General features: G+C 36.6%; 3 protein-coding genes and 1 pseudogene across 4 annotated transcripts; 2 read left to right on the top strand and 2 right to left on the bottom strand.

Annotated features, from left to right (window-relative positions):
* The first annotated feature begins 514 nt into the window (after nucleotides 1-514).
* On the top strand, nucleotides 515-1,037 carry LOC125195592 (glutaredoxin-C9 pseudogene; annotated as a pseudogene).
* A 3,319-nt stretch (nucleotides 1,038-4,356) lies between these two features.
* Nucleotides 4,357-7,550, bottom strand: LOC125193884 (prohibitin-1, mitochondrial-like). 2 transcript variants are annotated; one of them, XM_048091819.2, is made up of 6 exons: nucleotides 7,408-7,550; nucleotides 6,230-6,417; nucleotides 5,875-5,991; nucleotides 5,310-5,480; nucleotides 4,978-5,190; nucleotides 4,357-4,839 (listed from the first exon to the last, which is right to left on the bottom strand). In XM_048091819.2, exons 2-6 carry the CDS (start codon nucleotides 6,404-6,406, stop codon nucleotides 4,645-4,647), a joined length of 873 nt encoding a protein of 290 aa, XP_047947776.1. In that variant the 5' UTR covers nucleotides 6,407-6,417; nucleotides 7,408-7,550; the 3' UTR covers nucleotides 4,357-4,644. The 2 variants fall into 2 exon arrangements, with proteins under 2 accessions (XP_047947776.1, XP_047947777.1); XM_048091820.2 differs by having other exon boundaries at nucleotides 6,230-6,414.
* Nucleotides 7,551-10,748: 3,198 nt separating this feature from the next.
* LOC125193885 (proteasome subunit alpha type-6) lies at nucleotides 10,749-13,409 on the top strand. Its single transcript, XM_048091821.2, has 9 exons — nucleotides 10,749-11,041; nucleotides 11,189-11,283; nucleotides 11,373-11,454; nucleotides 11,823-11,919; nucleotides 12,135-12,193; nucleotides 12,290-12,372; nucleotides 12,587-12,682; nucleotides 13,013-13,072; nucleotides 13,150-13,409. Exons 1-9 carry the CDS (start codon nucleotides 10,966-10,968, stop codon nucleotides 13,240-13,242), a joined length of 741 nt encoding a protein of 246 aa, XP_047947778.1. The 5' UTR covers nucleotides 10,749-10,965; the 3' UTR covers nucleotides 13,243-13,409.
* Nucleotides 13,410-13,426: 17 nt separating this feature from the next.
* On the bottom strand, nucleotides 13,427-14,111 carry LOC125195591 (putative O-methyltransferase 3). The gene is made up of 2 exons (XM_048093725.2): nucleotides 13,851-14,111; nucleotides 13,427-13,770 (listed from the first exon to the last, which is right to left on the bottom strand). The coding sequence occupies exons 1-2, from the start codon at nucleotides 14,109-14,111 to the stop codon at nucleotides 13,459-13,461; spliced, it is 573 nt and encodes a 190-aa protein (XP_047949682.2). The 3' UTR covers nucleotides 13,427-13,458.
* Between the last annotated feature and the right edge of the window lie 3,239 nt (nucleotides 14,112-17,350).

Genomic DNA, 17,350 nt, shown 5'->3' with positions numbered 1-17,350 from the left:
TATTTTTTTAATTACCAAGGGTAACCACTGGCAGGTCTAGTGATTATTTTCCGTGCTGATTTGTAGACACCTCGAGAAGTGGGACACTGGCCTAAGATTTAAGACTACTCCATATCCAAAGGCAGGGATAATCCTTTGGCCATTTTGATTAAGGATAGACGATTCTCATACCACTCGACCAGTCCACACCCTTGAGTTAAATTTCCATAAATATAAATTGAGAGTAATTTTTGTAGCCGAACCAAAATAGATATTTTGGATTGTTTTTCAAAAACAGAGAGAGTATCGAATTTGGGCTTGTTCAATTTTCAAAATAGATTTATTGCATTAGACTGAATTCCACAGATACACATTATTGAATCAAAGAAAAGAGAAAAAAATAGGTTAAAATTTTACTTATCGTTGCAATTTGTACCTTTGCAGGTAAAAAATTTAATATAATTTCTGAAGAGTGTGAATGTAAATTGATATAACATAAATGGGACCATTTATCCAATTTATTATAGTTGTAGTACATAACAAAACAAGAAATAACAAAGATCTCAATCATCCTCAATTTGAAATCTCACGAAATTCAAGAAAAAAAAATGCTAAGGCGTCTCTCTCCGGCGGAGCTCAGGACCATGGTGGAGGAGAAGGCGGTGGTGGTGGTCGCGCGCCGCGGCTGCTGCATGACCTTCGTCGTGAGGCGCCTCCTCCAGTGCGTGGGGCCGGACCCCACCTTGCGCGAGCTGGAAGAGGCGCACGTCGACGACCTGGGGCACCACCTGGCCGAGGCCGGGGTGATGCTCCAGTTGCCGGCGGTGTTTGTCGCAGGGCGGTGGTTCGGCGGGACGGAGAGGGTCATCGCGACCCTCGTCGCAGAGGAACTCCGGCCCTTGCTCAAGAAAGCCGGAGCCCTGTGGTTATGAGATCGAGTTATAATTTAACGGGATATTGGTCCCTAGTGTCATGTAACTGTCAATAAATTTGTTTTTTCTGATGAACTTTCAAATTGACAAATAATATCACGAACTTTATCTATGATTATTATTTCACACATCGCGACAGATTCATACTACATTAAAATGACATGGATGCTGATTAGGGTTCGCGATTTAGGATTCATGATTTTGTCATTATAGATGTATACGAACTCAACATACATGTTATGTTAATGTAGCATGAATTTGTTGCGGTGGGAAATAACAGTCACGGATAAAGTTCGTGATATTATTTGCCAAGTTGAACGTTCATGGCTAAAAACCATTTTTTTGAAAGTTTCGAGATATTATAGAACAATATGCCTAATTTAATTTGCTTTTGTGTGCTTAATAATTGGTAGAGGCTTAAGTCCCTCGTTATTTACCGCGTCTGCCCTTGATTAGAGGGTATTGCATGCAAAATCATGTTAGATTATTAAGTGTGTTACATCTAAATTTTGAAGTGTGGTTTACTTGCTTTTTCAGTGTGATATATCATATCATAGAGACATATGCTCTGTGTGATTTGCACAATAACCGAGTTATCGATAATCAATAGTAGTAGCAGTTGCACATTCTCATGACAACAACAATTCAAAGAAAAATTCATTATTATATTTTGGGATCGACAAATTTATCACTGCTTGTTACATGCTACGCGCATAGACTAACAGATAGTACTATATATATTAATTACAAATTCCTCCATTCCACAATAATATAATCATTTCATTTTCTACACTCATTTTAAAAAAAAAATTATAAATAGTTAAAGTGAAAAAAGAATAAAGTAAGAGAGATAATGTGTAATTTTCGAGTATCTAATTCAGTCCACACAAGATATCAAGTTTAAAATAATAACTCTAAAATTACAACTTACCTGCAAGTATACACTTAGGGTGTCGAATCACAGGTAGGCGTATGGTTATCTAATTCGAAAGCAAGTAAATTTTGGAATTTTAAAAAAGAGAAACTAAATTGAAACAAAAATAAATGAAGAAATAAATTGACAACACAAAATATAACCAAGAGATTGAGAACATTGCTCCTAATATGCTCCATATGTGAATTAACTTAATGGATCAAATAACCTATGGATTAAAAATTAATCTAATGAAAGTTGTAATAATCTCGTTCATTCTACTTACACTGAATATGTTTATAGATGCTTGAATTTAACCTTGCTGAACACTAAGATCAAATTCGTACTCATCGGATTATCACTTATACAGAAGCATAGTAAGCTCTAATCCAACTTCTAATTTCCAACGTACATGATTCATTTACAAAATCAATTGAACATTCCTACGGAAGCGTGGTAAATGTCCAACAATTATTGTAACGACACGTAAATTAACTTATCCAAGATTCATATGCTGAACACAATACAAATCTCAAACTCTTTATCTACGTTTCCACCTTTTAACCAAGTTAAAGAGACATTAGCTAAAAGTCATGATTGAATAATAAAACAAGCCAGAATTATAATTCAATGTAAAAAAGCATCGTAGAAAAAGATCATAAATTAATATTAATCCATATAATCCAAAAGTAATTCACACCTTTCACAAATTAGGAGCAAAGTAAGAGTTTAGTTACACATCCACAAACAATAAAGAAGAACCATAGAACTCATGAAATTGATGTGTGGATGGTAGCAAATCTCCTCCGGGATGATGGAAGTTGAGTGATTGCCCTCCAATAATCCTCATCTTTTCCTCTGATAATTTTTCGTGCAAATATCTCTGAATATGCCCCAAAAACTTCCTCAAAACTATTTAAAAACAGAACTCAGCAGTTACTGTGTCATCGTACTCGGCCGCGTGAATTATTAGGCATGAAATTCACCCGGCTGGGTGGCTCATTTTGAGCATATTCTGGACTTGCGACGCAGATTGGGCAATCTGTCAAACTGGCAGTCTGTCAAACTGGCAGTCTGTCAAATTGGGCAGTCTGTAAATGACCATGTTCTCCATCCAAGCTCCATTCCATGTCTCGTTTCACCATCCATTCCGCTTCCTACACTATAAAACATACTTTTGCAAGGATTAAACCATATAAATCATGTAAAGTTATGGGAATAAAAATGTACTATTTGATTCACATTAAATACCCCCAAACTTATTTGCTTGCTCGTCCCAGCAAGATCACATAAAGCACATAACTTCAAAGCTCAACTCACAAAAGTTTTTCAAAAGTTTTCATAGAAGCGAATCAAGTAGGGACATGAATGACAAAATCTCAACCCCCAAACATCTCCAATCAAAATTTCTCACTCTCAAGAACCATCACTCATCCACCTAGAACTTCAAGTCAAGGTGCACTTCAAAGTAAGTCCAAGCATTAGATCCTACAACTCAAACCGTCGTCATTGACTCGTCGAGCAATACTTATCATATAGACCTGTGGATTTCAAATCGAACATCTTTAACTCTACCAAGCCATTTACAAAACACCCATCATGCATTAACAATAAAGTCCAAGGTCTTTATTCAGAGGTTATAATGGGGCTAAGGATGAGCTAGGATAAATATGGTAGTAGCTCAAAAACTACATATTTGAGTGTCAATTTCTTCACTCCTACAACTTCCTTCTAAAGAACCAAACAATAGACATATTACAATCCACACTTTCACTCCTCCAAACTTGTGATCTTTTCTAGACAAGATTACATCTTTATAAACAAGAGAAGTTCTAACTTTATTTCATTTTTTTATTTTCTCTTTTTTTTCTTTTTCAAAGGCCTCGACTTTTACAATTTGAAGGCCGTCTTTTTCCTTACAAAAACTTCATTCTCAATACTTAAACATTACATCAAATCTGAAAAAATCTCTAAACTTCGATAGAACACCACCCAACACTCACAACACAATCAACAAAGCTCAAACTTGTATTTAGCACCCAAATAGTAGTAAGGTTTATTGATGAGGCAAAAAATCTCTAAACTTCGATAGAACACCACCCAACACTCACGAGTCTCATGCCACTCAACCACACAACTTGAGTTAAATTTCCAGAAATAGTAGTAATTGAGAGTAATTTTTGTACTCGGATCAAAATAAAAATTTTGGATTGTTTTTCAAAAGCGGAGAGAGTGTTGAATTTGGGACTGAATTCCACACATACACATTACTGATTATAAAACTTTTTCTTATTTTCAAATTTATTTTGGAACTATTCCTTTTCTCTGTTAATATTTAATTATAAAGATTTTTAATTTTAGGTTCAAATTTTCAGATATATCTGAACATTTCGGATTTATATTATCTCAAAATTCAAATTTCAGATCGAGTAAAATCCTTGGTCACAAACTGAAGAAGATATTCCAAATCCAAGTTAAGAAAACACGATTATCTGAAAAGCAAAACATAAAAATGAATTTAACACATTGGCAAAAACTGGAAAGACAAATGATATACACGATTTTAAGCATCAAAACAACAATTATACCATCAAATGGAGAAATGTCGACGATTTTACGTTGCCCTGAATACGCTCAATCAATTCATGCAGCAATTATTATGTATCCGAAACATTACAGGACTCTCGAGAAATTTGCAATCAACCAATGTAGCATATTTCCAAAATCCGCTATTTGCAGAGTACAAGAAAAGAACATCCCGTTGTACTACGACTTGACCTGGTGGGGACACACATGAAGCTCAATCATCTCGAGGGCAGTCTACTTCCTAGCGCTTTGATCTTTGTTGAGATCGTGAAGGTTCAGCAACAGCTCATCGGAGTTCAGGTACACCTTGTTGGTTGAAGTGGCGACAGTGTGTGAGATATCCTTGGATGCTTCAATCCTCCTCAGCGTGATAAAAGCCGGATTGTTGGCAATAGCTTGACCAATCAATTGAGCACTCTTAGCTTCTCCCTGGAGACAAGAATGAGGTAAAGTTCAAATGAATCCCACAGAAGCTCGGCTGTATGTAGAAAGTGGTATACTGAACCAACAAGATTCCGGAAAATAAGTATGATTGCTCAGGAATATCAGTTAGAATGAGGCATTTACCTGTGCTCTAATTATAGCACTTTGTTTGTCTTGCTCAGCCTTTTCAACCACAAATTTGGCCCTCTCGGCTTCTTGTGCAGCTACCTGTTTAGCTTCAATGGCAGCAGTGAATTCCCTTCCAAAGGTTAGGCTAGTGATTGACACATCGTCCAGTGCCATGTTGAAGTTGGCAGCTCTCTCTGTTAAGATTTTCCGTATTTCCCTACTTACATTCTACACCAAGCAAATTACTATTAGCACAGAAAAGGGTCTGATATAGCATACAGAATGCATAATAGGAGTACTACATAAACAAAAGGACAATTGCTCAATTTGAGATCGGCCTACTCTACCTCTCTCTGGGTTATAAGCTGGCTAGCATTGTATTGGGCAACCACAGCTTTCAGAGTCTCATGAATAATTGAAGGCAGTACCCTCTCATTGTAATTCTCACCAAGGGTTCGGTAAATGGTTGGCAATTGATCAGCCACAGGACGGGTGAGAACTCGAAGACCAATCTTGACCTGTAGAGCAAGCATATAGAGAACCAATTGGATGTTAGATTCTCACAGTGAAACGACATCCTAGGCACACCATGGATATGACAACAAACATAGTCAGAGGATAAATGAGGAATAGGACAAAAGTATAGAAATTTGGAACCAAACATGCAGTAAGGGCATAATAACATGCCACAAAATTCATCAATCACTTGCACTCCATCCTGTCAACAAATGAAGGTGGATGCAGAGTGACAGGGATATTAAGCAATGGTGGCTTATAGCTGAAGTGATGAGCGGCAGAGCCACAACAGATTATGTGAGTACAAAGCAGGCAGAGAGGAAGGCTCAGGTGGATGTCAATAAAAAATGAGACTTAACATAAACACGCTAGAGACACACACAAGAATAAGATTACCATCTGAAGATCACGACTGCCTGATGTGCTCTCCACTAGATGAGGTCGTGCCCTGACATCATAGATTACTGGCCTCTCGAACCATGGGGCCAGTATGTGTGTCCCTTCAGGATAGACCTATAAGTCATTTATTAAAAACAAAAACATAATCAGAAATATTCCTATATGGTTGGAGGAGATATAGCAGACCACACCATTACAAAGCCAGATATATTAAACCAAATCCAGATTTAAAAAAATGAGACAGCAAGTACACCTAGGCATCATTTCCTAGCATTAAAAATTTGTATAGGGAGTATAATCTTATAAAAAGATCATTTAGAGTCAAGTCTGACATAGATTAAGGGAACAATACCTTATCCTTCACCCCCACGATGCGGTTGAAAACAATGGCACGGTGCCCTCCCTCGACATTGTAGAGACTGTTACTAAGTCCGTATATGCTAAGCCCAGCAATAGCCCCAAACGAAATTAGCTTGGAAGCCCCACTCCCACTAGGCATCTTGGGTACATTGACATTTTTGAAATTCATCTTTTAATCTGCTGCATATTAGAGAGAGAGACGTCATCAATTCATTTTCCATGTAATAAGCGATGATCAAATCCAGGCAAAAATTCATATCTGAGTCTGACCAAACCATAAGTTTTGCCGACTGTGTTACATATAAGCTACATAACAATGATTAATTAATTGTCATAATTAATACCACATTACTTTTAAACATTATTTCAAGGTTCCAGCAGCCAATAAACCAGGGTTAAGAATCAAAGATCTTTCACCGCTACTACTAAAAACCGAGTACTACTGGTCCATAGAAGGAGGAAATGAGCTAGTTTAGACGTTGCGTAAATCAAATGGATTAGCCACTGGAGGAAACGAGTGAGCTGCTCCCGGAGAAGAGAACAACTCAGGAGAGAGTTATGAGAAATATACGGTAAACGTAAATCCAAAAACTATACTTAAGAAGTCTTAACCTGAGCTACAAACGCTGTATGACAACAAAAATGAACAGGAACAGCTCAACATAATAAGCCAAATCTCACATTCCATCCTTCTTATTAAGTTCAACTGAAAACATTCCAACTTAAATCAAGAAAAACACTGAAATAGGGTTCTTGGCCAGTGGAAGAGAGATCAGAAGAATGTGCAATCAATTCAAACGGCTCATCATTCGAATTAACCACAAAAAAAATACGCAACCATAAAAAAATTCCAGGAAACAAATAACTCAATTTCGAGCTAAAAAATGAAAGCAAGCAACGCTCAGAGGCTATTTCACCAGAATCCAGATGAGTAACAATACTAAAATACAAGAGAGGCGAGCACACGCACACACACACACACACTTCACAAATGAAATTGCACCAGAAATTCCTCCCCTAAGATGTTGAAATTCGATAATGAAGTAGCAGAGATTACTCATTCAACGCCAGAGCAATTCAAACGAGTAAATTCATGCGCAAACCATGAGGAAACAAATCAACCGTTTAATACACAGAAAAGTACGAATTAGAAGCAGTAGATCTGCATACCTTGATCAAGAAAACGAATTGGAAAATTACAATGCGCGGAGAGAAGCGAGAAATGAAGAAAGTGTGAGCAAGGTTTTAGAGTGAGAGGGAGGGAGCTTGGAGAAGGGGTTAGGGTTTTTCTTCTCTAATTTCTATTTCTGGTAATTTTCATTTTTCTTTTTTTCTTATTAGTTTGATCCCTATCCTTTTTCTTTCTGTTTTGGGCTGAAGCCCATTTAATATCCTTAAAGATAATTCGGCTATCAAGTTCCATTCATATGTATCTTATTGGGCCTAATGGTTGACAATCATGTTTGTTTGATTAAATTTTTATTAGTCTATGAAAGAGAAAATAGTACTTCCTCCGTCCTATAAAAGATATCATACTTGTGGGACGGCATGAGATTTTATAAGGTTTTGTTTTGAGTGTTAAATGGAGAAAGAAAATATAATTTTTATATTCATGTGAGAAAAAACTTTTTCCAGAAAAGGAAATGTGATATCTTTTGTGGGACAAACTAAAAAGGAAAGTGTGACATCTTTTGTGGGACGGAGGAGTACTATCTTCTTGCTCCCACAACTTTTTTATCATTTTAGTCCGTCTTATATAAATATGCATTTTTTAATTTTAAAAATTCTTTTATCTTTAATGAAGTGTGACGCATTCTCCACTAATAATACTTTAATTACTTTTTCTCTCAATCTCTATTTTACTTTACTAATTTTGCATTAAAACTTATGCCTAACCCAAAGTGCATATTTTTTTGAAGCGGAAGGAGTAAAACTTTGTTGTCATGACAAATGTTTTTGGTGGTATGGTATATAATATGGCAGTCGAAAAATTATACGCGGATTTTAACTGCCATTGAGTTAAACAATGTCGTGTTATTCATGATGTCGTTTTGTTGACAAAACATCAACAATATATGCATGTGGATGATCGATATTTTTTATTTTGGAAAAAAAAAAGTTTGATTTTATAAATTTCTTGATTGATTTTTATGAGACGACCATAATTTAACCAAAACTTTATATTTTATCCCACGATTTACTCTATCTCCAACATGTTGTTTCTTCAATGAATTATGATCCATGACACCTCTTTAAGATTAAAAAAACTTGTTGAATTATCAATAACTCCATAAATTTCTCTCAAACATAGATGATAGTAGTATAGTATAATATACTATTTGGTAGTCATGTTTAGGGATGTCAATTCAATCCGAAATCTGTGGGCCGACTCGAACAACCCGGTAAAATAAGCGGGTTAGGATTGTAATTTTATTACCCGAATACAAAACGGGCTAAACGGGTTGGCCCGAATGGGTTGACAGGTTAAACGGGTTAGCCCGAACGGGTTGCGGGTCGGCCCGATGGGTTGCAACTTTTAATTAATATTTATTAAGTTTTAAGGGTTTTTTTTTAATATTTTTGAATCCTCAATCTTTCTACCTAATCATTAGTCTTATTCAATTTTCATTCTATAATTTTCCACTCGATCCCACAATATTCGCTTTCAAGTTCCACCTCAACTCATTATTCTACTGTCCCATCATCTGCCTCTAGTGTCTTACCACCACCAAAGCCAATCAAGACAAAATTAAGAAATAATTCATCAAAATCTTAATATATTTATCATTTTAATAATGATTCATGTAAGATATGATTTTTAATTTTCACAAAGAATTAGTTACGAACAATGCCAAAATAATGACACGAACACAAGTTTTAATTTATGTAATAGTTGATCGAGATGAAATGCTTCTCTTCATGTATTATTGTAGAATACTATGAAATATGAAGATTTTATATGATTCTAACTAAAAAGAAAAAAAGTATCTAAAATTTAAAATCATTTTATAGAAGTTATTTTCAAAAGCTTTTGGGCCCGAATAGCCCGATGGGTTAGCCCAAAACCCGGCGGTTTAGGGTTAGGGTTGAAAGTTTATAACCCGAAAAATCCATAACCCGAATAGTCCGCACCTAAATAGCCCAACAACCCGAGTGGATTGGCCCAAACCCGAACGGGTTAGCCCGATTGACATCCCTAGTCATGTTATGTTTCGTTAAGATAAATGTGACATACTACCAAATTGATGAGTTATTTTATCTAGGGATGTCGAAACGGGTAGCGGGTATTGGATACCCGCACACCCGACGGAAACGGGTAACGGGTAACGGGTCGGGATCGGGTAATCATATTTTTGGTTGTGCGGGTATGGGGTATCCCGATACTCGCTCGGGATACCCGATAATCCCGAAAATTACCTGATTTTAGTTTAGTATTTGTAATTTTTTATTTTTAAATTATCCCGTTCATTAACTCGGATATACTCAATACTCGCTCGGGATACCCGATAATCCCGAAAATTATCCGATTTTAGTTTAGTATTTGTAATTTTTTATTTTTAAATTATCCCGTTCATTAACTCGGATTTCAATATATATTTTTTGTCTTTTTTCCTCTATTAAAATTAAAGTATGTTTTTAAGCATACAAATACCAATAGTATTATACTATGCTTAAGCATATGTATTTAATTACTAATATATACAGTAGCATATGCTACACAACACATGCATTATATATACAGTAGACATATCTATTTATTAATAGCATATGCATTCTATTACTAATATATAGTATATAGCATATGCATTATGTTGCATTATATATACAGAGCATATCATATGGAGTACTAGTAATTAAATTGTGAACGTTTAATGTCTAATGATTTCTGAAGTCTTTTATATTTTTTTTTAGATGCATCAAAATACTAACACTATTATGAATAACGATCAACAAATTGAGGATCAACAAGTTGAGGATAATTCAAATAATAAAAAAAAGATTTACAAAAAATATAATAATAATAATAAATTTGGATCGGGTCTGGTACCCGCCTTGTCAGGTGTGGGATACCCGACTCAGATATCGGGTAATACCCGACATAATGCGGGACGAGTATCGGGACAACAATTTTGGACAAAATCGGGTGCGGGTACCCGACTCGAGTTTCGACACCCCTAACTTTATCCATATTGAACCTTACTAAAATTATGTCTATCCCTCATCCTTTTTTCCTATATATCATATTTTCTAAAAAGTACTAATGATTATTTTTAGCAACTATTTATGTTTCATCATAATATAAACATAAACATCTGTCCAGAGCCTTTGCCCTAGTGGCAAGGAGCTTAGACATCAATGTATGAGTTGCCGAGTTCGAGAGGAGTTATTTTTTTAAAAAAAAAAAAGAAAAAACCAAAAAAAAAAGAAACATCTAAATAAACTAAGTTATTTACACTTAGCTATTGAATAGTAGTTTGACAGAAATTTTAAGTCGTGATACGACGGATTCGTACCCGAGACCTTTGCGATCGGCCGATCGGGCCACAAGCTAGTAGTGGTATTTCTTTCTTCATGCCTTGTGCACAAAGCTTTCTTCTACATGTATGAAGTATAAACCCCATCACCAACACTCCAAAATCACAAATTCAATCCAATCAATCCAGTAATTCATTCCAGGAAACGAACAAATTCAAACAATATCTTCCGATTTCGTGAAAAAATTGAAGAATGAGCCGCGGAAGTGGAGGCGGATACGATCGGCACATCACGATCTTCTCTCCGGAAGGCCGGCTTTATCAAGTCGGTAAGCATTCCACTTCAATTGAATGTGTTTTCTCCAATCTCCCCCAATCAAGGCCCTAATTTTAGCTCAGCTGTGGCTGTGGTTCCATTTCTCGGCGGATTTTTATAATTTAGGGTTTATGAGCTTCTGTTGCCCTAATTTGTGCAGAATATGCCTTCAAGGCCGTTAAGGCCGCCGGAGTCACCTCGATTGGCGTCCGCGGGAAGGACTCGGTGTGCGTTGTTACTCAGAAGAAAGTGCCGGTGGGGATTTTTAGTCTATGATGATTTGTTTTTGTGTTTAGATTATTTTTGTTGTGGAGTTTTTTTTATATTGAATTTTGTGTGAACAGGACAAGCTCTTAGATCAGACTAGCGTCACGCTTTTGTTTCCCATTACTAAGTACCTTGGTTTATTGGCTACTGGAATTACAGGTAATTGTTTCATTAGCTGCGATGGTGTATGTATTGATTATATTTGCTAAGAAATGAGAATTTTCTGTGTGAGTTGAGCTGTTATTGGTAATTTTTCTGGTGAAGAAGCTTTGATTTTCTAATGCAGTTGAAAAGGTTTGAGTGTCTGTTTAGGCTCTAGGTGATACCTTATACATATGCAAGGTATTGGATTAATTGAAATTCGGCGGTTGAGAATAGTTTTTTTGTGTGTTAGTGAGTGTTTGATTAAGCGTAAATTTACAAGCTTGTGGTGAAAACGATATTTAGTGAGTGGGAGAATGCAGATTTGCTTTCTTCTGGCATTTATTTATTGAAAATTGATATCAATTTGTTCCTGTTGTGTATAGCTGATGCAAGGACTTTGGTGCAACAAGCAAGGAATGAGGCTGCCGAGTTTCGCTTTAGATATGGTTATGAAATGCCAGTTGATGTATTGGCACGCTGGTATGGTAGTTTACAATTTGTGCTACTCGTCTGCCCTTTATTTCCATTATAGTCTAGTTACTGCTGCCACCAAACATGGTTTTTTTGAATTAGTTTTGTGAATGTGAAGTGTGTAGTTGTTTGAAAACCATAATATTCCTTTTGCTTTCAAGATTGTTTGATTACTTGCTAATTTCAAGTCTCAGTAGTAATATTAGTTAGCTGATGCAATGCAGGATTGCGGACAAGTCTCAGGTATACACCCAGCATGCCTACATGAGACCACTTGGTGTAGGTCTGTTGCTCGTTTCATCCTCAATGAACCTTTCTAGTGTTGTTCTTCATATTATATGTTTCTCTTCACTAATTCGCTTCTTTTTTTTGTGTAAAGTTGCCATGATATTGGGTATCGATGAAGAGAAAGGTCCTCAGCTTTTCAAGTGTGATCCTGCTGGTCACTTTTTTGGCCATAAGGTAGTTAGGAAGTTTCTGTCCCTGTATCTGTTCTCAACTTTTAAATCTTCACAATTTGATTCCAATGTCATTTTCGGATTTCAAATATTTCAGTCTCAAATTCCTGTGTTGTGCTGTGTTTCCTTCACTTTTATATCTTTGATGCACATTAATGAGAAGTTTGTAGATCTTTTTTTATTGTTAAGATAAATTAATGTAATTTATTATCTGATAGGCAACAAGTGCTGGAGGTAAAGAGCAAGAAGCTATTAACTTCTTAGAGAAGAAGATGAAAAATGACCCGGAGTTCACTTATGAGGAAACTGTGCAGGTAAAAAAATAATGCATATATAGCAATATATGTTATTTTTGGTAAAACACATTGAAAAACAAATTTGCAGAAATTTGAGAAGTGACTTAACTCCAGATAGTAAATGTTGATTCGAAAGTATAGATTTGTTGTGTTGGTATAACAATGGTTTTTCACATCCGACCTACTTAAGAGTGGAGTGGTAATTACGTTGTATGTATGACATGGACATCATTTGATTTGATGTTAGTTTTATTTGAATGTTAACAAAGAGTTTTATTTTGCTCTCATAATTATCCTATAACTATGCCAAGGTTGAGACTAAATGCATTTTCAACTTTTCCATTTCAGACTGCTATTTCCGCCCTACAATCTGTACTACAGGAGGATTTCAAGGCCAGTGAGATCGAGGTAATCTTTTAGTTGTGTGGTTTGTCGTTTGAATTCTTGAAAATGATTTTTAACACTGCGCAATGTAACTTTTGCAGGTTGGTGTTGTGAGGAAAGAGGATCAAATTTTCAAAGTTCTCTCGACCGACGAAATCGACGAGCACCTGACCGCAATCAGTGAGCGCGACTAATCTGACCGAGTTTGGCAAACTGTGCGGTGGTCAGATTTCATAAACTATGTCTGATGATTGATAGTAGTTGAACTTTATTCGTATCATTTTATGGCCAATGTTTTAACTTTATAATTAACAGTCTATTTCAGTCTCAATGACATTATTGTTCCATCTCGTGCTTATAATTATGAAATGTCAAAAATCATAGTTTTAATATTTCTTGACATTCCCTTGTCATGGATAAACCTCTATGAGAGACCTCACACCTATGCTATGAGTAATCTTGTAGCTACTATATCCGGCACTGGTGAACACCGCTGCCCATTCCCTCTCGTCCCGCTCTTTCCCATTGAGATATGTCATCATTGCGAGGTCGTAGAGGAGTTGATCCTCCATTGCCTTATCTCCACCTCCATGGTTGTTCAGAACCATGTCGATGATCATCACTTTCCCGCCTCTCTCGTTGCTACTGCTGCTGCCTATTGCTTCTCTGCATTTCTTCAGTATTTTTATGCTATCTTCGTCGTCCCAGTCGTGCAGTATGGACTGATTTTTGTTCGTACAGAGGAGACAATGATTAGGTTAGATGTTGTATGATTTTGTTGATGATGAAATCAAATCCATACCTTGAGCAGGACGAGATCAGCTTGGGGGATGGCCTCGAACATATCTCCCTCAACGTAGGTCAAGTTGTCCTTCCCTTTCGAGCCGGCGATAACATGCGGAAGATCGAGCACCACACATGCCATATCCGGGAACGCCACTGAGATGGCCCCGGCCATCTCCCCTGTCCCACCACCGACGTCCACCAACGACTTGTACCCTCGGAAGGCCTCTCCGCACTCTCTCAGGACCACATGGTTCACGAGGCTCGAATCGCTAGCCATGGCCTCATTGAACAAGCGGTTGAGCCTCGGCACGCGCTCCGCGTGGTCCCAAAACGTCGCCCCATGGGCCATCTCGAACGGCGAGAGGTGGCGGTCGCCGGTGAGCCAGTCGCTCAGATAGTGCCACGGCTCCTGCATCAGGCGACCCCCCACTACGCGACAGAATGGCGTCGCGCAGAATGGGTTGTGATTGAGGAGGAGACGCGAGGCCGGGGTGAGCCAATAGCTCTCGTCTTCGTCTGAGATGCCGACTTCAACGAAGAACTCCGAACGGACGAGCACGCGCATGAGGCGATAGAGAGCCCTAGATTTGGCTGGGTTGATTGAGAGGGCCTTAGCCATATGATAAATTGTCATAGGCTTGCCATGGTTGTGGATGATATCTGGTATGCCTAGGTCGATTGCGCATTTTAGTGACATGGTGTTTATGAATTTGAAGGTGTAATTCCAAATATGAGCTTGGGCATCAAAAAGCCCATCCATTTGAGACTAGTTTTTCTTTGTTTCTAATAGATATAGAATAGTACTATCATAATAGTGTGGTTAATTATAGAGTCATTTATAGCATGTACCAACGAGATGCACGATTTACTAGTTTTCTTGCCTAATACATTATGCATATTGCTAGGTAGCCTAGATTAGTAGTTCTAGTATAGTAGACGTTTGACGGATCCACGATTTTTGATTTCGGATTTGACAAATAATTACATCAACACAAAGCCTCGAAGTCCGAGCAAGTTGGCGGGAAGGAGGTAGCTCTAGTAGTGCAGATGATGAATCCACAATTCCCAATTTCGGGGTTCGACAAATAATTACAATGACACAAAGCCTTCTCTTTATTCTATTTTTTAGCTTCCCTTACCCTTTTTTTCTTCAAAATTTCATATGACAAAATAAAAGACATTTTCCTCTTATTTCGATTATTTGGCCTAGGACTTGAAGGTTAATCAGGTCATGTTTTTGTATGATTAAAAGGAAAATAAATGAAACAAATTAGATTTGATGGAATCATATTGGCAAGAAATATGTTTTCAAATGATTAAGGTATACAGCCAAGAGATTCACGTGATTGTGTAGGCAAATTTTGTGGAACATCATTATTTAAAGGGAAGTCTTAACCATTTTCTAACGTAAGTAGTATCAAAGAAGATAATCAATAGTCATTAAATTTTAGAAAGATGTTTAGTGTAATAAATATAATCAGAGAAATATTGAAAAGAGAAAAAATATAAGAGAAATATTGAAAAGAGAAAAAATATAATGGTAGTGATCAATTGCTAACTTTTTTAAGTTGCTAACTTGCTAATTAATCAATGTTATGTTGTGTATTAAAAATGTCAACACAGTGACATTAAAATGTCTAACACATATTTTGTTGAACTTCAATATAATGTGTTGATAATATGTGTTGACATTTTAATGTCACCGTATTAACTTTTTTAATACGCAACATTAATGAGTTAGCAGAGTTATCAATTTAAATAGTTAGCAATATAACACACCCCATATAATGGTTACTTTTTATTTCCTTTTATCAAATTAAATTAATTTACCAATAAAAGATTTAACAAGCAAGCCAAACACACCTTAACGATAAATTGAAGGAAAAAACACTAGTAATTGTCGATTAAAAACAATAAGATTCTATTAATACGAAAAACATCACAAAAAACAGTGAAAGCAAATGAACTATGTTGCCAAAGTAAGCTTAGGGTGTAAATAACGAAGCTGGAATACGTATGAGGATAATAGTAGGGTCGTCGAAGAATCGAATGTTCCACAGTACTATCCGTGCTTTTGGAGTAGATAAATAACCAATCGTCAAAAGCCGTTGTGAACACCAAGTCGCCCTTTACCAAAATTTTGAGCGGACGAACACGCTTTACTTGGTGATCATGAGTGAAGGTATATTCTTCTACCCAAGAATTCTCATCGCTATAGTCCTTCATCAACCAAATAACAACACGCTCACAGAGTGAAACATGACAAACACATAGCCGACCCTCCAAAACACTTACCTTCCGATTATAACCATCAAAATCGCTTGGAAGAGAAAAACTAGTGAAGAGCTCGGTTTCAAGATCAAAGCAGCATAACAAGGGATCGTGGAAGAATTAAATACTAACCAATGAAGATTTCCGTTAAAAAATGCAGCATTTTCATCAGCATAATAATTAATCTCGTAAGGGCTCAACCATGGTGGAGCGGAGATGCTTCTCCACCCTCCTCCTCCTCCTCCTAGATGAGTATACACAAAATGTGACATACTTCGGTTAACATATAAAATTTTATATTGTCCACTTAATTTGCTCACTCCAAATCCAAAAGTGTACTTACTACCTGTACTACCTTGTTCAGGCAAAGGATGATCATTTGATTCCAGGTGCCCATGCCAAGAAAGTTGGCCAACTTGCGAACATGCGCATATCTTAGCAAACAGGTCCCGGCTGTGAATTAAAAGGGTGGACTTCTCGAAGACTGCACCTCCTACGCATGTGTGTAACTTGCTGCCTTGTGTGGAACTATAAAAGGAGATTAGTACTCAAATAGAGGAGTTAGTTAAATTTAGTTTTAGTTAATCTTGGATAGCTTAGTTAACTGCACTTTCATTCTCTCTACAATTTCAACACTTAGAACTCTTTAGCTCTCTCTTTTGCTTGCTTATGCTTTTTCCCGGTTAATGAAGTTTCGTATTTACGTTCTTTCGTATTCAGTCTACTTTTTGCCTGCTTAGCTTAATTCACTTGCCCAATTGAAGGAAAAAAATACTAGTAATTGTTGATTAAAAACAATAAGGTTCTATTAATACGAAAAACAACAAAAAAAAACAATGAAAGTAAGACCCACATTCCACTATCTTTTTTCAACAATTTTCCTTCACATTTGCCGAACTCAACCGGAACTCCTAAAATGGGACGGAGGGAATAATGGCGGACGGAGGGAGTACCATTCATATGTTGATTTATATAATATTTGTATCGCCTTCCTAAATTTGCAAATGAATTATGTTATTAAGTTTTAATTTATACTCTCTCCGCCCCGATTAAGTTACAAAATTTTTGGACACGGAGATTAAGATATTGTATTGAATAGATTAAATAAAAGTGTAATAAAATAGGAAAGTGATAGGGTCCTCGATCTAGCAAATCTCGCCGAAGATCATCTCCAATATTTTAGCGTATCTTTTTGTTATAGTTAATTATCTTTATGCATTTTCTAAATCTTTTATAATCTTTTAT

The sequence above is a fragment of the Salvia hispanica genome, chromosome 4, assembly GCF_029641045.1.
Source record: "Salvia hispanica isolate PSC_SH4W2 chromosome 4, Shi_PSC_v1, whole genome shotgun sequence".
NCBI classification, from domain to species: Eukaryota; Viridiplantae; Streptophyta; class Magnoliopsida; order Lamiales; family Lamiaceae; genus Salvia; species Salvia hispanica.
This window is presented reverse-complemented; position numbering and strand designations above follow the sequence as displayed.

Bases quoted from the DNA above. Each gene is read 5' to 3' on its own strand.
- LOC125193884 (XM_048091819.2), bottom strand. From the start codon at position 6,406: ATGAATTTCAAAAATGTCAATGTACCCAAGATGCCTAGTGGGAGTGGG. The intron at 5,992-6,229 runs GTATTGTTCCCT...AATGACTTATAG, and splicing joins TCGTGGGGGTGAAGGATAAG to GTCTATCCTGAAGGGACACA. The intron at 4,840-4,977 runs GTAAATGCCTCA...TCTTGTCTCCAG, and splicing joins GTGCTATAATTAGAGCACAG to GGAGAAGCTAAGAGTGCTCA.
- LOC125193885 (XM_048091821.2), top strand. From the start codon at position 10,966: ATGAGCCGCGGAAGTGGAGGCGGATACGATCGGCACATCACGATCTTC. The intron at 11,042-11,188 runs GTAAGCATTCCA...TAATTTGTGCAG, and splicing joins AGGCCGGCTTTATCAAGTCG to AATATGCCTTCAAGGCCGTT. The intron at 12,194-12,289 runs GTCTGTTGCTCG...TTTTGTGTAAAG, and splicing joins CATGAGACCACTTGGTGTAG to TTGCCATGATATTGGGTATC.
- LOC125195591 (XM_048093725.2), bottom strand. From the start codon at position 14,111: ATGGCTAGCGATTCGAGCCTCGTGAACCATGTGGTCCTGAGAGAGTGC. The intron at 13,771-13,850 runs GTATGGATTTGA...AACAAAAATCAG, and splicing joins CTGATCTCGTCCTGCTCAAG to TCCATACTGCACGACTGGGA.